Below are 24,899 nucleotides of genomic sequence, written 5' to 3' on the forward strand. Positions count from 1 at the left end.
GAACCATCGGCGCGAAGCTTACAAGGCAAGTAACTCTGCTCATACTCGGTGTAGAGACTAGAGTTGTATCCCTTCCAGATTTCGACACATCGGCATCTTCGACAAAAAGACGCAATCTGTCGGTCAATTTCATAAACAGAACACATACAATCAAATGCATATATCCTTTAATGTCAAGAAAACGAACCGGTTCAATACACTGTCTTGACTCAGAAAATTGAACTTCATACCGTATTTGACGTTTGAACACGGGTGCAAAAGTTTGTCTGCTACTCAATACAACGTAAAAAAAATTCTTTGCGATATCAAAATATAAAAACAAGTCGCGTAAGGCGAAAATACAACATTTAGTCAAGTTGCTGTCGAACTCCCAGAATGAAACTGAACGCAATGCAATTTTTCAGCAAGACCGTATACTCGTAGCATCGTCAGTCCACCGCTCATGCTCATGGCAAAGGCAGTGAAATTGACAAGAAGAGCGGTTTAGTAGTTGCGCTGAGAAGGATAGCACGCTTTTCTGTACCTCTCTTCGTTTTAACTTTCTGAGCGTGTTTTTAATCCAAACATATCACATCTATATGTTTTTGGAATCAGAAACCGACAAGGAATAAGATGAAAGTGTTTTAAAATTGATTTGGAAAATTTAATTTTGATAATAATTTGTATATTTTTAATTTTCAGAGCTTGTTTTTAATCCAAATATAACATATTTATATGTTTTTGGAATCAGAAAATGATGGAGAATAAGATAAACGTAAATTTGGATCGTTTTATTAAAAAAATATTTTGTTTTACAATTTTCAGATTTTTAATGACCAAAGTCATTAATTAATTTTTAAGCCACCACGCTGAAATGCAATACTGAAGTCCGGGCTTCGTCGAAGACTACTTGACCAAAACTTCAACCAATTTGGTTGAAAAATGAGAGCGTGACAGTGCCGCCTCAACTTTCACGAAAAGCCGGATATGACGTCATCAAAGACATTTATCAACAAAATGAAAAAACCGTCTCGGGATATCATACCCAGGAACTCTCATGTCAAATTTCATAAAGATCGGTCCAGTAGTTTAGTCTGAATCGCTCTACACACACACACACACACACACACACACACACGCACGCACACACACACACACACATACACCACACCCTCGTCTCGATTCCCCTCTCTACGTTAAAACATTTAGTCAAAACTTTTTATTTTTATTTTTTTATTTTTTTTAACACGTTTTTATTTCTTTTTGGTACATTTAGTCAAAACTTGACTAAATGTAAAAAGTATCTGCCTTTATCGCTTTGGCAGAAAAAGAGCATAACTATGTACTTGATTTTATTCCCACCCAAATAAACTGATGTTAAGTGTTCGCAGAATTGAATGATTTTCATTGAACTCTTTAACCGCGCATAAATCCCTTGATTTGGCAGAGTAATTAGAACTCGATTAAACTGTGGCACACAAACACAGTTTTTCTTTGAAAATCTGAAGAAAGGAGGAATACATTGGATACAAGCCTTGTCTCAGTGAATATTTAGATTAATGGTCGAAGTTAGCGGATCATGAAAAATACGAGCTTCAGCGAGCATTTCGGTCAACCGATGAAGATGTTATTAGGATTTTTGTGGGTTGATTTTTGAGCGGGCCACTCTGTATATTACTGGAAAACCCAGCGATTTTAGACAATGTATTTAAATACAATTGAATCATTTATAACGAACCTAGCCAGAAGTTGCCCTCCAGGTCACCAAACCCATTGCGATAGTCCGTCCAATCCCGAAAGAAGTCCACTGAGGCGTTCGTTCTTCTCTGGAAAACCTGAAAAAGGCGGTGTAAGCATACTTACGAGGGTGCAAATATCCAACCTTTTATACGACACTGATACCTGTACAGCTTGGTGGTGACCTTGCGATTACGTTTTCTCTGCTGAAATGACAATAAGTCACCAAGACAAACTCAATTCTAGACATTCTTTGTCATTTACCTTGGACATACATAAGAAGTGACAGAACCTTTACGTGACGACATTATACGCATTTATGGCGTCTGTTCGGACTTCACTCCGCTTTTATCGTCAAAGATTTCATTTTAGATGAGAGGCTCAAGAAGAATCATCCTGTTTTTTGCAATCGGTGTCGTATCTCATTAATTGTATCGTTTTGAGGTCTAGTGTGCAAGAAGATTTCATTATTCACGTATCCTGGACAAAAATGTTTGCACAACAGAGATGTTTCACCAAGACTTGGCCATTAAACAGCTAAATCATTCTGTAAGAAAAAAGTCGCGTGATACAATATTAGATCATTGTGTCAATCTTTCGACCTGAAACTAAGAGATCAACACTGAAAACCCGAGATCAGTCATCCATACTTCAAAGGCTTGGTTAGCCGAAATCGAAGACCGAACGGTTCACATTGGTCTCCGCCAGGCATGCGAACATAGGATCTCATCGGCAATAACCCATTCCTGGGATGGGAATTGAAACAATTAAAAAAGGCATGCACCCCCGTAAAAACAATGTTCTCCAAAGGACGCAAATTGTGCAATTTGGTGTCATCTGAGCTTCAAGTTTGCCATTAAATTCAGTTTTCAGTACCATTTTTGCCTTCCCCATTTATTTTTTCGGCGGACACTTTTGTTTTTTTGGCGGACAAAAAAAAACTTCGGCGGAAATTTGCCTTTCGGCGGACAATTCCCATGCCTGCCATTCTCTTTAAGTATAGCACATTTTCAGAGGCAACATAGCATAAATATAAATGTTCGGATTACGAATACACTGCAGTAACTAACACACACACACACACACACACACACACACACACACACACACATAGGTGGTTTTACAGTCATTTGGGGTCGGCTGTGTATCAAAATGCCATCTTGCTCAAAACACAGGCATTTGGGGTCTCTTTTGTTTTACGTGTTAGAAAGTTTCTTAAAACTTCAATGAGCGTTAAATGCCATTTTAAAGTGTGAAAACTCATTTCAGGAGGTTATTACATAAAATGCAACCTCCAGCGTGATTTTTAGAAAAACAGGCATTTGGGGACGATGTTTGCTGTACAGCAGTGAAATGGGGACGTATGTGGCCACAAAGTGCAGAGCTAGAATTACGCTATCGGTGCTATGAATGTTTTAGGTGTTAGAAAGTTTGTTAAAACTTCAATGAGCGTTAAATGCCATTCTAAAGTGTCAAAACTCATTTCAGGAGGTTATTACATAAAATGCAACCTCCAGCGTGATTTTTTAGAAGCAAACAGGTATTTGGGGACGATGTTTGCTGTACAGCAGTGAAATGGGGACGTCCAAAAGTGCAGAGCTCCCGCAGAGCTATATGAATGGTTTCATCACATACATGGCGCTAGGCGACATATGTTGTGAAAAATTTTACAAATCACGTTTTTGCGCCCGATATTTTCTTGTCATCTCCAAAGTCAAGGGACAAACACGAAATTCCTTGACTTTTGGGGTAGCGCGACTCTGTTAATTTTAAGAATTAAAAAAAAAAAATTCATTACTAGGATGTCCCATCGTTGGGAAATTCCGGTCGCTTCCTCCGAGTGGAAAGCTAGCAGTGACAGAGTCGCACTACCCCAAGTCAAGGGATCTATTAGTCCTGTTTCGCCGTTATCCCAATTCGCCCCCATCCCATTTTGGCGACATTTCTCAGGCCAAGTGTCATTTTACCACCATATCATGTACCATTAGCTCCACATCCCATTTTGGCGCAATCCCGTTTCGCCGTTAGCCCATTTCGCCCCCATCCCATTTTTGCGACATTTTACAGGCCAAGTGTCATTTTACCACCATGTCATGTACCATTGGCTCCACGTCCCATTTTGGCGCAATCCCGTTTGGCCGTTATCCCATTTTGCCCCCATCCCATTTTTGCGACATTTCATAGGCCATGTGTCATTTTGCATGCCATTCTAAAGTGTCAAAACTCATTTCAGGAGGTTATTACATAAAATGCAACCTCCAGCGTGATTTTTTAGAAACAAACAGGTATTTGGGGACGATGTTTGCTGTACAGCAGTGAAATGGGGACGTCCAAAAGTGCAGAGCTCCCGCAGAGCTATATGAATGGTTTCATCACACACATGGCGCTAGGCGACATATGTTGTGAAAATTTTACAAATCACGTTTTTGCGCCCGATATTTTCTTGTCATCTCCAAAGTCAAGGGACAAACACGAAATTCCTTGACTTTTGGGGTAGCGCGACTCTGTTAATTTTAAGAATTAAAAAAAAAAAATTCATTACTAGGATGTCCCATCGTTGGGAAATTCCGGTCGCTTCCTCCGAGTGGAAAGCTAGCAGTGACAGAGTCGCACTACCCCAAGTCAAGGGATCTATTAGTCCTGTTTCGCCGTTATCCCAATTCGCCCCCATCCCATTTTGGCGACATTTCTCAGGCCAAGTGTCATTTTACCACCATATCATGTACCATTAGCTCCACAACCCATTTTGGCGCAATCCCGTTTCGCCGTTAGCCCATTTCGCCCCCATCCCATTTTGCGACATTTTACAGGCCAAGTGTCATTTTACCACCATGTCATGTACCATTAGCTCCACGTCCCATTTTGGCGCAATCCCGTTTGGCCGTTATCCCATTTTGCCCCCATCCCATTTTTGCGACATGTTATAGGCCATGTGTCATTTTACCACCGTGTCAAACCACTAGCGCCACATTCCATTTTGTCGCCATGCCGTTTTGCCGTCATCCCATTTTGCCGCCATCTCTATTTCGCGACATTTTGGATTTTGGCAAAAATGGAATTTGGCGTAAACGGAATGTCTTCCTAGTTGAATAACGCAGTATAGTAGTATAGTGAGGCTTGGCAAGAAGAATACATAAAAAATGTGATGGCGGCCAAATGGGATGGTGTCAAAATGGGATGACGCGCTATTGTTATGACACGGTAGTAAAATGACGCTTGGCTTGTGAAATGTCGCGACAATGGGATGGGGGATAAATGGAATACGGTGAAACGGCATGGCGGCCAAATGGGATGTGGTGTCAAAATGGGATGTCGCGCTATTGTTATGACATGTTAGTAAAATGCCCTGTCACGTAGTCTCAATCCAAATTGGAAATCCATAGCATCATCATTATAATCATCCTCATCTCATTAATCATCCAAAATTATAAATTTTATAAAATGACGCTTGGCTTGTGAAATGTCGTGAAAATGGGATGGGGCAAAAAATGGGACGGCGGCAAAATGGGAGAGGAAGACAGACAGACAGACAGATAGGCACACAGTCAAAAACCGAAACAAAAACAAAGAAAGAGATAGAGATAAAAGACACAATTGCAACAGCTCTGCAGATTTCTTTCCTACGTGTTTGTTTAAAACAAATCTGACAGAGAAAGGAGAACAAAACAGAGAGAGAATATGAAAGAGAAAGTGTGTAAGAGAGGGAGAGAGAGAGAGAGAGAGAGAGAGAGAGAGAGAGAGAGAGAGAGAGAGAGAGAGAGAGAGAGAGAGTGGGGGGGGGGGCGAGAGAGAGAACGGGAGAGAGAGATGACGATGATGATTGAACGTTGTTAAATACAATGAATAGGGTTAGAGGCTATCACGCAGCAAACTCTCCAAGAGAGGGAAATAAAGAGATATATCATCATCATCATCATCATCATCATCATCATCATCATCATCATCATCATCATCATCATCGACATCGGCATCGGTATTGGGATCGGCATCGTCACCTACATGTGTCTTTTCATGGGGTTTTTTTGTTTGTCGGCTTGTCTAGTCTGTCTGTCTCTGTCTCAGTCTCTGTGTCTGTCTGTCACGGGCTTGGGGTCTCTGTTTAATTTCGTCTGTTTTCCGTTGTTGCATCTTATTTGCATAACCATCTTCGATAATCATTTGGTCGAAATTTGCCAGGAATAAACCATCATTTGTAATATGCTGACTGTAAGAGAGAGAGAGAGAGAGAGAGAGAGAGAGAGAGAGAGAGAGAGAGAGAGAGAGAGAGAGAGAGAGAGAGATGAAGAGAGCGAAAAAGAGAGAGATGGCGAGAGAGAGAGATGGGGAGAGAGAGAAGGGGAGAGAGAGAGAGAGAGAGACAGACAAACAAACAAACAGACAGACAGACACACAGACACGCAGACAGACACCAAAGGTTGAGAAAAAAAGAAAAGTGGACAGACAGACAGAGACCGACATTTTGAGAAGAATGAAGAGAAAACCAGCAGTATGCATAGTCTTAAGCTGTGTTTCCATATCGCGACTCGATGGCAGCACGATAGTTGCGGCGAGGTGGCGGCAGCGTCAAAACCGATCGCAACAGTAATATCAAAGAACGCATGTTTCCATATGTGCGACGCGACGGATGCTTCATCTGGGTATTTAATCAAGTTTGAGTGAATCTTTCTTAAAGGTTTTTCTGTGTATTCATAAATTATGAGTAATCTAAGCTTAATTAGTTTGGACAACATTTTGGATGAAATTATTGCTGCTGCAGGAACATTGAATTGGCAAGTCTGTAACAGTAATCGTCTCTCTGACCCCCCCCCCCCCCCCCCCCTGCTTGCTGAAAAATAAAGTTAACTCTCTTCCCGTCCTCTGTCACATCCTCTGATTCTTTTGCTGTATCTTTTCCTCTTTTTTTGGTAAAAATTGTATCTTGTCTGTCTTACATTTATAACAAGGGGATAAGCGATTCTCTGACCTTGACATAACGTGAAATAATAATTCCTATCTAGATGTACATATTTATAACCACATTTAATATAAGCTTAGCTTATTGTGTGGTTACAAATGTTTATATCGCATATATATGCAAGTGATCCAAAGAATGAAATTGTTTTGAGACCTATAGCACCGTTAGTTTGTCAGAACTGGAGGTGGTCCATATCAGGCAGTTGTCCATATTAGGCTATCTTCCCTTACGACCAGGGTGTGCTTATTGCGTGCCTTATGAGAAACAGACCGCGTGCAGAAACACACACACACTATGCTGTGTTGTATTATTTTTGCTTTGGTCAATCGTCTCTAATTAAAAGGACCCTATTCTGAGGTCTCAATATTTTCCCACGGTCTTCCCAACGCATGCGATGTCACTTTCCATTGAGCGTTTTCTATGACGGCTTACTAGTGCCAAAACCTCATAATTGTAATTATCAAGGGAAAATTATTACCATTTTCACGTGATTATTACTAATTTTCCCGGGATAATTACTCACTTTCACCTGTTAATTACTAATTTTTAGTTTTGGCTCACTTCCTGACGGATTGCTAGTGCCAAAACTAAACATTAGTAATTTTCCCGTGAAAATGAGTAACTAACAGGTGAAAACAGTAACTGACAGCGTTAATTAGTAATTATCACGTGATAATGGGTAACCCCAGGTTTTGGCACTAGTAAGCCTTCGTAGGGCTTACTAGTGCCAAAACCTCATAATTGTAATTATCAAGGGAAAATTAGTAATTTTCCCTTGATAATTACCATTTTCACGTGTTAATTACTAATTTTCCCGGGAAAATTACTAACTTTCACCTGTTCATTACTAATTTTTAGTTTTGGCTCACTTCCTGACGGATTGCTAGTGCCAAAACTAAAAATTAGTCATTTTCCCGTGAAAATTACTAATTATCCCGTGAAAATGAGTAACTAACGAGTGAAAACAGTAACTGACAGCGTTAATTAGTAATTATCACGTGATAATGGGTAACCCCAGGTTTTGGCACTAGTAAGCCGTCATAGTTTTCGCCACCATTTGGCATGGAGTTATCAGCTGAGATAAAACGCCTGTAAGTAGAACGCGAAAATCACACCTGGACTCGATCCGACCGACTGGTTCTTGTATACGTAAGAGCACTTGATAGTCTCTGCCGCGGATCATAAAATCGTATAATCTGCTGATTTTCGCATCCCGAATCTACTCAGCTTCGTCCCAATAGGCCCACTTAAAACATCACACGCGGAATTTAAATTAGCTAAGATGGACAACTGGACACCACATGTGAGAACCACGCACCAAGACATTGTCAGCATTGAGAGAATGTTTTTACGGAATTGTTTCACGATTCTGTGACACTGTTATATTGCGGTGTTATGATATTTTCTTCGTTTCTGATTTGAATTCATGTAAATGAAATCAAGTTAAAATTAAACACTGTTGTTTTTTAGAAACCAATGCGGACCCTGAAAGAAATAACGTTTCACTCAGATAAATTATATCCAGCCTGTCACGTTTTTCATTTATACATTTTGACAGAAAAAAAGAAAATAACAAAAGAAAAATTAACACATCTGTGTGGGGTTAAAATCAAACGTCGATTTGTGTTACTAAAGTTACTGACCACCATGTGCATGCGAACATTTGCTGCCCCCCCCCCCCCCCTCCACATCGTAATCGTATCGGCTCTGTCTCATTTTGCCCACCACCCCTCCACCTCTCCCCAGGACCCCCCCCCCCCCCCCACCTTCCTTTTCAATAAATAGCCCTTCAGTCGGAGCGGCATCAGACTTTTTTTGAATAATTATGTGCGGTTTTTAGTATCTCCTTTACAAAGCTGATCTGATAATTAACTATCTTTTTTTTTGCAAGCAAACGACAAATTCGCCTAAAAAAATGTTATTAACAGTGCATATAGAAAAGGTAGCAAAAAAACTTGCGGGGACAAAGCGGGCGAGGGAGAGCCTGGGTGGTCAAACGGGGGCCGTGCCATGCCATAATTATGTCAACTGCTGGTTAAACGAAAGGCTTAAAGGAACAGATATCGCACACAATATTTTGATCTTTTGATCAGTCAACCATCAATTTTGTACATCAACCCCAACAGTGTTGTTGTCCAAAAATAAAAGAATTGCATTCTGTCCTCAAACTGAACGGTAGTTCAAAGTTAAAGGGATATTGACCAAAGTGCTTTTGAGGAACAATAAAACACTCTCCCCAAAATAAACACGCAAAAAAACACCCCACACAAATAAATAAATAAAGAAAGAAGCAAAACAGATTTACAAGGAAATTAATTATGTTCATGGTTTGCTAGCGCTGTTTTTATGTTATTGTATAATAAGCATGCTGATACCGGGATGCAGTATACGTTAAATGTAAATGATATAATGCTGACTATCTAAATGTGAATCAAAAAACAAGAAAGGTAGGTGGGTTTTTTTTGGATTTATTTAAATGTGAACCAGAAAAGATGCATTTCTTTTAAATTGATGGCGCCGTTAAAAACAAAAACTAAATTCTTGGTTACAAAATCAAATGAATCTTAGTAGTCGATAGTTTAGTACTATTTGTCACTTTATTAGAGGTGGTTTGACTGAGTTGCCGACTTCTCCGCTTTAATTCCTTTTCAGTTTTATCTGTACACTCTTTGTTTTCATGCGATACGTACGCGTGTAACACTTTTCCCGACCTCGCACATGATGGACAGCATTCATTGGAGCAATATGTTTTCACCGGGTTTTCGCAAAATTGTTTTTCATGCCACGCTATTATCGATTACCTCAAATTAAAAAAGAAACAAAGAAAAACTCCGGACAAGCGCACAAGGTAGAACCAGCGGTCAGTGCATGGGACTGCAAAAGTGCGCGTGCACGTGTGCGTATGCGTGTGAATACATTTTTTTTTAAACTAGTTAGTGTCAATATCGATCGAATGTCATTTCGATCACGTTTCAGTTTAGCGGACAAGCGTAATCGGATTCAACATACGCATACACACTCACATAGTCGGAAGAGTCGTCGAACAGGGAAAAAAAATGACAAAGTAAAATATTGTAAATTGAAAAATGTTTGTGTAATTTTGCGATGAGACAGAGACAATCTGGGAAGGAAGTTTATACCCAAGTAATACTATCGAACGGGTTAGTCCGTAAGCTGCGGACAAATATTCTTACTCAAAGAGAAAAATGAAACAGGATTTTTTCAGTAAATGTAGGCTTACAGGGCTGCCGATGGGGAAAGACTGAACCACCTAAACAAATAGCAGTTCACATCGGTTGATGATTCTTCAGTCCCACAGAACTTCGGTCCATTTAGGAAGTAGCCCTGTTGATTTGCTAGATTAACATCACATCGCTACCCGAACCGATTTTTATTGAAAATAAAAACTTTTTTAAGCTCAGATATAATTTATCTGTAAGTTACATCACGTCTACAGTCGTTGACACAATCTAAAAACTCTATCAAATTACTCCGCCAAAGTTCCGACAAACTTACTACACATATATGCGTCGTATGCATGTGTTGCGCGCGCAGTCCGGGGCGTGGCTTATTAAAAAAAACCCACAAAAACAAACCCGTATTAGTCTTTTTTTTTTAAGAGTTAAATTCAGATAGCACTTCATTTGGACAGCCTTGAGAAAACGGCCGTACAATACGTGTATATCTTCTTTTATCGAGAAGGAGATTAACAGCGGTGGGGTTTCAGTCATGCTTTCTAACGCCAGCTTCAATTTCAGATAATGTTAGGAGATTTCAAAATGCAAGGGGGTGGGGGTATAGAGTGGGGGGGTATTTTCTCTGAATCGTTTATAAGGAAGGAATGTGTTTTTTAGACCCCAATCGTCAATGTTGAAGGTCCGGTATTAAAACTTGCCCAGTGTCTGACAAAATTAGACTCAGTTTAAAATTACCCTTGACAATTTGTGCGTGAGACAGACTGATTGCCGAACGGAAAATGGAATCACTCATGTGGCGCAGTGAAGTGTAGCCAAGTACCTGCTATGTCCTTCAGCAGAAGTGGCGGAGTGCCTGTCATCTGTTTCTCATTTAGTGTTTACAACCTCGCCACGACCGAAGATTGGATCTGATGTGACTTTTAGTACACACTTGTGAGCGTGATCTGGTAATTTCGCTTCGCTTGCGTCTGACTTTCCCGTCTTAAGCTAACATGTATACGAGACCAAACATAATATGCAAAATTGCAAGGATCGACCTCCTTGCATGAAAAGTCAACAACACTTTGTTATTTTCTCATTGTATAGAAACCTAAAATGTGACAGCAGCCCACAGGGTTATCTGTGTTCGTACACACCGAAGTCTGTTCACTCGAAATCGTTCTGACAATTATGTTTTATGTTCAAAGATATGTGTACAATCAAATTCCAACGACAAAAAAAAAAAAGAGAGAGAGAGAGAGAGAGAGACAGAGAGAGAGAGACAGACAGACAGACAGATAGACAGACAGACAGACAGACAGACAGACAGACACAGACAGACACAGACAGAGAGAGACAGATTCAAATGTAAAGCGAACTGTTCAAACCTGTTGCGATAATTAATGTACAGTTCTGTAAAAATAAACTGTACTCTTAGTGCCCGACCCGACTCCCCAAACCTACGTCGCGGTTATCTGACGCTCTCTCTACGTCGTGCCTCTGCGTGCCTCCATTACAGAGAAATGGAAGGTGAAAATCTTTGTGTCGGTTTGACTCTTGATTTTAAACAAGTCGCGTAAGGCGAAAATACAACATTTAGTCAAGCTGTCGAACTCACAGAATGAAACTGAACGCTATGCAATTTTTCAGCAAGACCGTATACTCGTAGCATCGTCAGTCCACCGCTCATGGCAAAGGCACTGAAATTGACAAGAAGAGCGGGGTAGTAGTACTGTTGCGCTGAGAAGGATAGCACGCTTTTCTGTACCTCTCTTCGTTTTAACTTTCTGAGCGTGTTTTTAATCCAAACATATCATATCTATATGTTTTTGGAATCAGGAACCGACAAGGAATAAGATGAAAGTGTTTTTAAATTGATTTCGAAAATTTAATTTTGATCATACTTTTTGTACCGGTATTTTTAATTATCAGAGCTTGTATTTAATCCAAATATAACATATTTATATGTTTTTTGAATCAGAAAATGATGAAGAATAAGATGAACGTAAATTTGGATTGTTTTATAAAAAAAATAGGCCTATTTGTTTTACAATTTTCAGATTTTTAATGACCAAAGTCATTAATTAATTTTTAAGCCACAAAGCTGAAATGCAATACCGAAGTCCGGGCTGTAAAAGTTGTTTCAATTTGTTTCCATTTAAAACGTCCGTTACTGGCACCTCAGTCGGACCATACATAACACTCAGTCTCAATGCGAGTGTGGTTATCCCAGCGAGACTGCTGAACATTACTTATTGCATTGTCCCTTGTATAGAGATATAAGATTATTGTCCATTGATAATTTGACAAATGATTATAAGTATATCGAAATATTATTGAAAGGCATCCCGCAATATTCACGAAATGTCAACCAGACCATATTCGTAACTGTACAGTACTATATTAGACAGACGGGCAGGTTCCGTAAATGAGCCTCTATACTTCACTCATTAGTACATTACATTTATTAGACACTGTCATGCGACATGCTGCCTGACAAATTTTTCCCCATAACCTCTCTCATGTTCTTTTGTTGTTTTCCGACTTATCAATTATGTCTCGATTTATGCGCAATGTAGTGACTTTTCCTCTGATCACAATACGCATTAACTTTGTGCGAGTGTCTTATGTGCACTTATTACAACTGAAAAAATCCCCTCAAATATTGGCGCTCCAAGTCTTCTTCTTTTTCCCTTAAGCTAGCTACTAGCTAGCTGCCCTTTCCCCACCTCCTGTATCACCAACCCCTTCCCATTTTCTGCTTGTTTGTGTATCTGTTTTGTCTTTTGTTTTGTTTTTCGTTTCCTGAAAGGAGCTAATGTACTTATTCCGCCATCATGCTAACCTTTGTTTTGTAATTACTATGATTGCTTAAAATAAGCATTACATGCTTGAGTATGTAATCATCCATGCATTGTTCTTGTCATGATTAAAATTGAATAAAGTTTTGTTTAAACCAACACTCTGAGACTCGCTCTATCTGAGAAGTAACTAAAGTGTTTTCTTTTAAAGTAATTTGTAACTCTCCGCTCCGCACGCCAACCAAAACAATTCCTAGGAGACGCCTACATCGTTCGGCAAAAAAAAAAAACTGTCCCGAGCCAGGACTGAACTAGAAAGGGTTTCCATGACCATGGACGTAGCTTTGTGCCGAGGCTGATCACGTGGTCAGGTTGACCAATGGCAACGCGACCCTTTTACGGCCTCTCCATTGTCCAATGTGTGTACTCTATGACCCCTTGAAAACTTCAGCGACTGGTGTGAAGTGTCCTCTTTAGAGAGGATGAGTTCAGCGGTTAATTGCTTTTAACATACTTACCTGAACAGGTTATAGGCCATTATCTCGAGATGCCTTGCTTTCGGCAACAGTTCTTTGAATCCCTCCCTCCCTCTCTCCATCTTCTCTCTACCAGTCTGTTTCTCTCTTTGTTTCTCTCTCTTTTTCACCCTTTTCACCCATTAACTATTCATATTCATTTGCATAATGTAGAGCAGTCCCTAATTGGGCAACAGTTGGCTGTTAAAAGGAAAACACATTAAAAACAAACCAAAAAAGAATACTTTTGTAAGCTTACTACATTATTTTTGAAAAAAACCATCATTGGGTTCATTTCGCGTCATTTTGCTTTCGTCAACAGGAAAGTTTTTGTAATGCCTCTCTCCACCTCCCCATATGCTCCCCTCCCCCATTTCTGTCTCTGTTTTTTACATTTAGTCAAGTTTTGACTAAATGTTTTAACGTAGAGGGGGGGAATCGAGACGAGGGTCGTGGTGTATGTGTGTGTGTGTGTGTGTGTCTGTATGTGCGTGTGTGTGTGTAGAGCGATTCAGACCAAACTACTGGACCGATCTTTATGAAATTTGACATGAGAGTTCCTGAGTATGATATCCCCGGACGTTTTGTTCATTTTTTGATAAATGTCTTTGATGACGTCATATCCGGCTTTTCGTGAAAGTTGAGGCGTCACTGTCACGCCCTCAGTTTTCAACCAAATTGGTTGAAATTTTGGTCAAGTAATCTTCGACGAAGCTCGGACTTTGGTATTGCATTTCAGCTTGGTGGCTTAAAAATTAATTAATGACTTTGGTCATTAAAAATCTGAAAATTGTAAAAAAAATATTTGTTTTATAAAACGATCCAAATTTACGTTCATCTTATTTTCCATCATGTTCTGATTCCAAAAACATATAAATATGTTATATTTGGATTAAATACAAGCTCTGAAGATTAAATATATAAATATTATTATCAAAATTAAATTGTCGAAATCAATTTAAAAACACTTTCATCTTATTCCTTGTCGGTTCCTGATTCCAAAAACATATAGATATGATATGTTTGGATTAAAAACACGCTCAGAAAGTTAAAACGAAGAGAGGTACAGAAAAGCGTGCTATCCTTCTCAGCGCAACTACTACCCCGCTCTTCTTGTCAATTTCACTGCCTTTGCCGTGAGCGGTGGACTGACGATGCTACGAGTATACGGTCTTGCTGCGTTGCATTGCGTTCAGTTTCATTCTGTGAGTTCGACAGCTACTTGACTAAATATTGTATGTTCGCCTTACGCGACTTGTTTTTCTTCTCGTGTCCCTTTGCTTGTTTGTAAGTTAGTTTGTTTATTTTCTGTTTGTTTTAATTACTGTTGATGAATTGTACGCTCTTAATATATGTTTTACGCGCAAAGTAAACATTTATTGCCGGCGTAAAATTGAAAATACTGATTACGCCTTCCTAGGCAAACCTGAGGTGGTGATCCAAATCATTGATACGTATTGGAAGGACTTCATTTACAAATAAAGAAATAAATAAGCCGTTTTAGTGATTTTTCCCCGGCGACATCCACCTTTCGAAGCCCTAGAGACATTCGCAGTGATGTAATTTGGAAACATCTGAAATAACTAACTGTGAAAAGCGAAACGGATTTAAAACATGCCTTATTGATTTTTGATTCTTTTTACTACGTTTCCGGATTAAAGTTGAATCTGTCGAAATGTGAAGCCATGTGGCTAGGAAGTCAAAAACATTGTCAAGACACCTTTTATGATTTCAATTGGAAGAAAAAATTAAAGATTTTGGGAATTTATTTTTGTAATGACATATCAGCCTCTGACGTTGAGGAAAATTGGACAGAGCGAATTACGTCTGTTAAGCGCTTGATTGCGGCATGGGAGAAAAGAAATTTGAGTATCATGGGTAAAATTATTGTAATAAAAACGTTCTTGATCTCCCAATTTGTTTATTTTATGCAGGCATTTGTGATCCCTGATAAAGTATTAGCAGAAGTTAATAGACTGTTGTTTAGATTTTTGTGGAAAAAGAAAGAAAATAATAAAAAGGCATTTGAAAAGGTTAAAAGGATAATATTGTGTAGTGATGTCGAAAATGGTGGTTTAAATATGATTGATTTGAAACACATGCAGGCATCCTTTTTATTACAATGGGCTGTCAGACTGACATCCCGCAAAGTCACGGATAAGTGGAAATGTGTTCCAAAGTCAGTGTTTTCAATGTACGGCTCAAATTGTGAATGTTTTTATTCAAATGTTAATTTTCGGAGACTAAAGGGGAGTGAACTTGTCAAATCCAAATTTTGGAAAATTGTTTTGAAAACCTGGCTTGATAACAACGTAGGCTTATGTATTGATAATAATTTATTTAATCCGCTTTTATGGAATAACCAATGCTTTGCTTATGCCGGAAATGTACTAATTATACTGTATTTTGAAGATTGGGCGAGAAAGGGTCTTAATAGCGTACATGATGTTTTATACAGAAACGAATTTGTTTCCTATCAGTTCATTTGTGATGTTTTAGGAAAATCCCCACGGAGAATTTTGGAATATAACATGGTTCGTGCTGTTGTTCTGAATGTAATGCACAAGACGATGCACGGAAAGAAAGAAATTGATTTGATGGATATCCCCTTATATCGTGGTAAGAAAGTACATAGCGCACAACAGTTTAGAAAAGAATTAGTAAGGATGAAAGTTGTTGAACCTTGTGCAATTGGCTTTTGGAGGAGGAAATTTAATTATGAAATTGATAAGAAAGATTGGCTGACTAGTTTTGAATCGGTTAAAGAAACAAGGTTGCGTGTATTACAATGGAAATTACTTCACAATATTTATCCCACAAACATTATGTTATGTAAAATGAAAGTTGTGGAGGACAATGTCTGTTCATATTGTAGTAATAGCGTTGATTATATAGAACACTTTTTTCTCTTTTGCCCAGTGGTGATTGAGTTTTGGAAACAGATAGAATTTTATATTTGGGTACATCTGGATAAACAAATAGAGTTAACAGTGCACGAAATTATGTTTGGTGTTAAAAATCGAAAAATGCAAGCAACTCTGTTGAAAGAATTGAACCGTATAATTTTGGTTGCTAAAATGTGCATAAGTATTTATAAAAAAACAAAGGCTTCAATGCCTCTCTTTGTTTTATTCGAAAAGCAATTGCAGATCAGAAATATGAAATTATGACTTTTATTCCTCTTTTTTATCTCTTTTATTTTTCTATTCTTATTTCCTTTATTTTTTTCTCTTTCTCTTCTCATTTCTAGATACGGACCCAAAGTTACACCAAGATGTATATAGTGGATGTCATACTGTGTTTTTTGTGTGTGTATAATTATAATGATATGCATTTTAAATACATATTTCAACAGAAAAAAAAAGAAAAAAAAAGCTATGGTCTAAGCAAATAGTAACACAATCTTGGGGCAACCAAGGAAAATTGTCTAAGGGTACAAGTAAGAAACAAGTTTTTCATTAATTTTGATACTATATACTTTTTGAGTGGTAAATGTTGAAGGATGAAAGAAAATATATTGTGAGTGGACGGATGCATGTTATTCATTAAAAGCCCCACAATGATGTGCTTGGCAAAAAAAAAAAAAAAAAAAAAAAAAAAAGAAATAACTAACTGTAAAATGCTCCGTTACCGTTGCCGATTATTTCTTTTCATACAAACAGGATTTCACCTTCTGGCGATAATCTCTTTTGCGTTTGATTCTTGATTCTTTAAATTAATTTTTTCAGTGCTATTTAGTTGTAATCCATTACCCAAGCAGATGAAACCCGTGTGAATAACTGAACACTTAGACACTGATGTTCAGTGGTTACATAATTACAATAACCAAAATTGCAACCCGAACTGTCCAGTGAAGTGCTTTTCCAAGTTGCATGTGAGTGTGTGATTGTGTCTGTTCGGAGCGCTTCTAAGAAATTGTAAAAGTTTATGCGTAAGCATTTGCGATTTTCCGGTCTTGTACTTTTTCGTCAGTTTTCAGCAAACTCAGTTATATCATGTCACATTAGTGTGTGTTTCTCTTTTCTTTTATTTTTTCGTGTGTGTGTGTGTGTGTGTGTGTGTGTAGTTAGTTGTGTTTTTTTTCAAAGATTTGTTTTTAGTCAAGTTGATAGAGCGCTTGGGCGACTTACTTAAAAAACAAAAACAAAACTTCCCTTTTTTTTTCCAACTAAGATCCTTTATACTCGTTTTAGGAATGGGTATGCTAAGTACATTTTTCTTGGCGAATTGTTGTGTTAGCTAAGCAACATTACGTGAATCGTTAAAACATGTGGGTTTTGTTTTTTAAAGTATTCCCCGCTTAACGAATTAAGATTTCTATGCAAAACAACGTGTGTTAACCCCATGTACAAAAACAGTACATGTAGTACATGCTTGAAAGTGCAGAGTGCTGTTGCGTCCAAAGAATTGAGTATTTCAGTAATTATGTCGACTGGTGATAAACACACATACAAACACGCGCACGCATTAACAAATCATAGAGAAACAAGCAAACAATTCGCAGAACAAACGTATATTAATGTGTGTGCATGCGTGAACGCGTGCATTCGTTTGCTTGACTAACTGACAATGTCAATCACGCTTTTAGAAGAGAACCGCTGATTTCAACGTGGTATGGCTTTTACGCGGTCTTATGAGCCTTCTGTAAGACGAGCAGCGTTCGGCCTGTAACAAATCAGACCATCCAATAAACACCAGCGAAGATTTCATTGACGCGGCGGTCAAGTGTTTTGAGTGGAGTGGGCGGAGCGTTGGGTTCATCACATGACCATTTGGGCCAATGGATGAATGTATTTAGTATGTGCGCTACTTTACTGGCGGACCACGAAGCTCGAAGAAGGTGTCAACTTGATTTCTTCATGCAATAAATCGTTGGCAGAAAAAAATTTTGCCCTTGGTGGAACGGGAGCCGCTCAGAAGAGGCGTGATAGAACTTGTGCGCGGTTCATGCATACACAACAATCATTTTTCTTTCAAGGTTTTATTTAACACTATGTGTTCGTAAAAACCGTTGCTCAACAACAAAAATAAATTAATTAATATTTTTCATCCTATACATGCTGCTACAGAAGCACACAGGGAGAGGTAGACGCGGCGAGTCGTGTCGTCTGTGAGGTAACGATCGTGTCAAATCATAGTATCTGTTAACGACGCGCCGAACCAAGGTCAGGGGGTGGAGACAGGGGTAAAGAAGAAAAAATATGTGTATTCAGATTCATTCTTCTTTCAGTTGATCAGCTTACTTGACTTCTATTTCCCGAAAGTTGTTTTTGTTTTGTGCGCAAAATTATCGATTGTTGTCGTTGTGGTATAGTTGGTTGTCGATATTTTTTCTTCTCAACATCACTGGCTTGATTTGTTTAATGATATATGTAGCAGGCAGCACACGTCTGTTTCAGAAATCGTTTGAACGTCTGAATTCTGTTATGATACAACAATATAGATGATATACAACTTTTACATGAGAGAAGAAAGTCAAACATTATCTACCTAGAACATGTTGTCTTGTTAAGTTAGCATGCGTATTTTGTGTTCTATGCTATTCCTACTCATGCAGATGTCGAGTGCATTTGAGGTAGAAAAATAACAACAACCGGCAGTTTTGTCGCGACATTTCTCGCAATAATGTTTTGGTAAAGTTTACTTCCTCGTCCGGATTTTCATATGTAATTTTCCATGATGTTCGACCTGCAGCCGACTGCGAATTACTCTTAAATGTTTTGAAAGTTGCAACGCAAGTAAGCGTTTCTATCTTTCCATGAACTTTTGTTGTTGTAGTATATCATTATGACATATCTGGGCCCCGGCCGAGATTCGAACCCGCGACCCTAGGATCACAAGTCCACAACCTGAGCTACCCGGGCTCCCTTGAAGCCAATCGGTGTGTTTGAATCTTTAGTCCGATCGTGCAATCAAACCTGTCCAATGAAACCTTGTCCACCACTTTGTCTATAACGACCACACGAAATATATATATATATATATTTTTTAACATATTGTAAAGTTTTGACTAAATGTTTTAACTTAGATGGGGAATCGTGACTAGGGTTGTGGTGTAGGGCCTACGTAGTACGTGTCTGTGGGTCTGTGGGTCTGTGTGTATGTATGTGTAGAGCCATTCAGAGAAAACTACTGGAGGATACGTTTCTTTGATGACGTAATATCTGGCATTTTGTACAAGTTTTGGTGGCACTGTCACACCCTCATTTTTGGATTCATTTGATTACAATTCTGTAAAAGTAACTTTCGACAAAATCCGGACAACAGGATTGCATTTCAGGATTAAAGCTTGCAAATTATTTTTTGAGTTTGGCCATTAAAAGTCAGAAAATTGTATTTAAAAATAAAATGTGATGAATCGATCCAAAAAGATGTAATCTTATTCTTGATCATTTTCTGATTCCATAAACAAATCTATGTGTATCGATTGAACACTGGATTTCCCTTCTTTGAGCTATATGACGTCAGAGGCCGACAAAACGTCTGTTTAGGCGGCCAGCCGAGACTACAAAATAGTGCATGTTTGTGTGCGTTCAATCATAAAAACTACAAAAAATTCTACCCAGATACATAAATTTTATTTGTATTTTTTTACCAAAATATGACAATTTACACATATCTCGACAGTCGTTCACCTCGACCGCTAGCGCGGCCTCGGAGGAACACTGACTGTTTCGATCTGTGTGTAAAATGTCCTATTTTGGTCAAAAATACTTACAACGTTTAATGTCCTGTTTGGATTAAAACAAGCTCGAAAAAAATATACAATAGAAAAAGCACAATTTCATAAGAAGCGCTTTACACTACTGCGCTATACTGGCTTTCTGTGGCGTGAACGCGACAGCGGTCGCCGTCAGGTATGAAATCGACACAGGTATTGAGTTTTGTCTTCGTATTGTCTTTCATAATGTGAGTTCGAAGGGTTGACTGAATGTATTAATTTCGTCTACGCGACATGTTTTAAGATATTGCTTACTTGTCAACTGCGATCACATGTCTCAACGGACTGCGGCTGCCAGTTTCGGCCCAAACTAACGTTCACAACCTGTCTTTCACAACCTTTAAAATCATGTTTGTTTTAAATTTATTTTTTTAATTACATTGTACTATCTCTACATCACCAATACATAAAATTCATACACTACCATCTCGCTATACCGACTGCTAAACGTATCAGACGGACGGGACGGCTCTCAGTTAGCCGAATGCAATCACGTTGTCTTCTGCGCTTGAGTGCACCCCATACACACCTCTTGACATACTCTTGACATACTCTTGAAAGCGATAAGACACCACCCGAGTAGCCAACGGCGGCTTTCTTTAATTGCGATAACAACTCGGGTAGACAGTTTCAAACTGTCGTTAAAGACAGGTCCAACTACACTTACTTTTAAGATGTTACATTATGGAGGTCAAAATGGCCAATTTTCTGTAGTTTTTTTTGGAACAATCTATCCTGTTATTGTATTAAAAAAGAAGCTTTAATTTTTCGGCACTATATTTGATTATGGTGGACTCAGTGGAACTCATTCTGATAAGCATCGCTCCACGGCTATTGCCAGTTGTCTCTCTGACCGGACGCTACAGTCCTACGCGAATCTATATAAAAAAAAGAATACAGAGTTATCTCCCATATGTTTTTCGCGAGCACTGATCTAAATTTGAGATCAGTGTTTGCGAGACGAAAATGATTGCAGATTGGCCGACTTCGACAGTGATCTCCGTTCTGTTCTTCACAGTTATGATAAAGACATCGTTCTAAGGTCAAAACAAGTCGAAATTTTGGGACTGCTGCCGGAAGGAAACCGTAATATATGGTTTCATCTCTGTCAACTGGTTACAGAAAAAATCGTCTGCTCCAGTGAGCGCCGAAACCAAACGGTTGATTATCACGTGACACTTTTGTCATATTTAGAATTGTTTGCACAGTAAATACAGCCGCGAAAAATAGCTCGCTTGAAACTGTCTTACATTTCAATTCCTTCGTAATTTTGAAATGACAAAACACCATGAAAAATCATTATCGAAGATCGCGAATCTGCTTATATCAATAATACATTACAAAAAGCTCTAAATATGCACACACACACACAAAAATCGGTTTCCTTGCCAGACAAGGAAACTCAAGGCATCCTGTCAGGGAGAGAATGACCTGAACTCCTTTTGACCTGAGTTCAAGATGAGTGGAACTGTCCTAACATTCTCAGAGAATTATTTTCAAAGTTTATGTTTGTTTTAAACATTAATATGTGAAAACAGAATTAAGGTAGGTGATCAGCGATGCTGTCAAAACTACTCACATTACGTCATATATGGCTGGTTTTTAGTGTTGATATTTTTGTTTCGAGCGACAGATTGACTGATTTGTTTCATATCGCTTAACCGGTATTTATTGTGGTTTTTTTTAAACATTTTTTATTAGGTGTTTTTTGTGTTTGTTGTTGTTGTTGTTGTTGTAAGCACGCTGCTGGATTACACACACACACACACACACACATACACACACGGCTGAGTCTGCAGTTTTACTAGATATTGCTCGTCGTCGGCGTGTGCTCTTTCAGTAGATATTTTTGTCTTTCTTTGCATCCACATTGTGACACAGTGAAGCCGTCCACGCTGGGTGGTGGGGGTGGTTTGGACTCGATAGATAAAATATTACGATTTTTAGCATAAAGAAAACAAATCCGAATTTTTGAGCAATGGGACAATAAAATAATGAAAAGAATTAAATAAATCTAATTGATCCCTTGACTTTGGGGTAGCGCAACTCTGTTGCTACTAGCTTTCTTCTGGGAGAATGCGACCCGAATTTCCCAGCGACGGGAAAATACATTAATGACAAAAACATCTTATAGATCCCTTGACTTCGGGGTATCGCGACTTTGTTGCTGCTAGCTTTTCTCTGCGAGGAAGCGCCCGAATTTCCCAGCGATGGGACAATAAAGTAATGAGAGAAAAAAAATCTAATATATCCCTTGACTTTGGGGTAGTGCGACTCGGTTGCTGATAGCTTTTCACTGGGAGGAAGCGACCCGAATTTCCCAGCGAATAGACAATAAAGTAATGAAAAACAACAATCTAATATATCCCTTGACTTTGAGGTAGCGTGTCTCTGTTGCTGCTAGCTTTCCACACGGAGGAAACGCCCCGAATTTCCCAGTGATTGGACAATGAAGTAAAGAAGAAAAAACATCTGATAGATCCCCTGATTTGGAGGAAGCGCGACTTTGTTCCTGCTAGCCTTCCATTGGGGGGAATTGACCCGAATATCCCAGCGATGGGACAAAAAAGTAATGAAATAAGAATCAAAACATTTAATAGATCCCTTGACTTAATTTGGAGATGACAAGAAAATATCGGGCGTATTTACGTGATTTGTAAATCGCGGGGCGATTGTTTTACATTTTTACAAATCACGGGTTGACACGCTCGCATATTACGTCTTCTATGCTATTCCTTCTGATTCTTTCTTTATTTGGTGTTTAACGTCGTTTTCAACCACGAAGGTTATATCGCGACGGGATTCCTTCTGATGCAGGTGTCGATCGCATTTACGATCAAAAACAGGAGTTTTTGCGTCAATTACTAAGGGCATTATGCCAAAAAGCGCTGTATGTCAGCAAGGACTTGTTAGTTTGCTTTGAAACTTTCCGAATATTTTGCCTACATACTACATGTAAGCTACTACGGGTAGTACATAGACAAATTGAACGAAATGACATATGAATTAATGCCTTAATTTGGGTGCGTAATTTGTCGCAATAATGTGTTGCCGAAGGATTTTAATAGATATGCGCGGAGCGGAATGTATGTGGCCTTTCTGATTCCTTATTGAAAACATTTAATAGATCCCTTGACTTTGGAGATGACAAGAAAATATCCGGCGCATTTACGTGATTTGTAAATCGCGGGGCGATTGTTTTACGTTTTTACAAATCACGGATTCACATGCTCGCATATTTTGTGTTCTATGCTATTCCTTCTGATGCAGGTGTTGATCGTATGTGCGGTCAAAAACGGGAGTTTTTTGCGTTAATTACGAGGGGCATTATGCGAAAAAGCGCTGTATGTCAGCAAGGACTTGTTAGTTTGCTTTGAAACTTTCCGACTATTTTGACTACATACTACATGTACTACGGGTAGTAGCTAAGACAAATTGAACAAAATGACATGGGAATTAATGCCTTAATTCGGGTGCGTAATTTGTCGCAATACTTTGTTGGTGAAGTTTGTTTAATTCAACTGGTAAAAGTAGCACAAATGGTAAACATTATTTAGTGTGTGTTATTCATGTGTTATTTTTGTAAAAGAGTAATTCATTCAGTGTTCACAACAGGTGTTTTAAAAATGTGTTTAAAAGTGGAATGTTTACAGTATATACAACAACTTATTCGGAACGATAACCTCGATAAGATCAAACGAATTATGTATTGTTTGCTTGTCATGTGGGTAATCCTTACACGTAACAAACAACAAACAAACCACAAGGTAGTCCACATCGTATGGCCCAGAGAGGTAATAAAAGCTCGGAAAAAATCAGACACTCAGCGAGCCACTTCTGTTCTCCGACAGGGCCTATTTCTCCCACATGAAAGTTAGCTGCAACAGAGTCGCGCTACCCCAAAGTCAAGGAATATATTAGATTTTTCTCTCTCATTACTTTATTGTCCCATCCCAAGGTAGTCCACATCTTATGGCCCAGAGAGGTAATAAAATCTCGGGAAAAAAATCAGACAGTCAGCGAGCTACTTCTGTTCCCTGACATATGGCCCATCATGGCCTATTGCCTATTTTCGCGGATAGGTGTGATATTGTGAGAGACGGACACTTGACTTAAAGTGTGAAGCGACTAGAACACCAAAAGCGTTTCTGCTTCAAGACAGGCCTTCGCACTTAGGCTGTGTCTGTGACGAGCTGGAAACATAAGTTAAATCAAAGCGTGAAATGTGTTCGATGTATTTTTGATTTCTTCAACATTAATTTTGTTTAAATTGCAGTTTCGGTATAAGCGTGGTCCCTCTTATATACTGATAATGGTAATAGTAATCATAAACAAGTCGCGTAAGGCGAAAATACAATATTTAGTCAAGTAGCTGTCGAACTCACAGAATGAAACTGAACGCAATGCCATTTTTCAGCAAGACCGTATACTCGTAGCATCGTCAGTCCACCGCTCATGGCAAAGGCAGTGAAATTGACAAGAAGACCGGGGTAGTAGTTGCGCTAAGAAGGATAGCACGCTTTTCTGTACCTCTCTTTGTTTTAACTTTCTGAGCGTGTTTTTAATCCAAACATATCATATCTATATGTTTTTGGAATCAGGAACCGACAAGGAATAAGATGAAAGTATTTTTAAATTGATTTGGACAATTTAATTTTGATAATAATTTTTATATATTTATTTTTCAGATCTTGTTTTTAATCCGAATATAACATATTTATATGTTTTTGGAATCAGCAAATGATGGAGAATAAGATAAACGTTAATTTAGATCGTTTTATAAATTTTTTTTTTTTTTTACAATTTTCCGATTTTTAATGACCAAAGTCATTAATTAATTTTTAAGCCACCAAGCTGAAATGCAATACCGAAGTCCGGGCTTTGTCGAAGATTACTTGACCAAAATTTCAACCAATCTGGTTGAAAAATGAGGGCGTGACAGTGCCGCCTCAACTTTCACAAAACGCCGGATATGACGTCATCAAAGACATTTATCAAAAAAATGAAAAAAACGTT

At 38.6% G+C, this 24,899-nt stretch overlaps 1 protein-coding gene across 1 annotated transcript in view; it reads right to left on the minus strand.

The window, feature by feature from the left end:
* LOC138945395 (uncharacterized) overlaps positions 1-24,899 on the minus strand; it is a 66,075-nt gene that overhangs the window by 24,560 nt on the left and 16,616 nt on the right. The window contains exon 7 of the mRNA XM_070316831.1: positions 1,718-1,814. Within this exon, the coding sequence (XP_070172932.1) occupies positions 1,718-1,814 (97 nt within the window). The remainder of the gene's footprint in view (positions 1-1,717; positions 1,815-24,899) is intronic.

This window comes from Littorina saxatilis, linkage group LG13 (genome assembly GCF_037325665.1).
Source record: "Littorina saxatilis isolate snail1 linkage group LG13, US_GU_Lsax_2.0, whole genome shotgun sequence".
In the NCBI taxonomy this organism is placed as follows: domain Eukaryota; kingdom Metazoa; phylum Mollusca; class Gastropoda; order Littorinimorpha; family Littorinidae; genus Littorina; species Littorina saxatilis.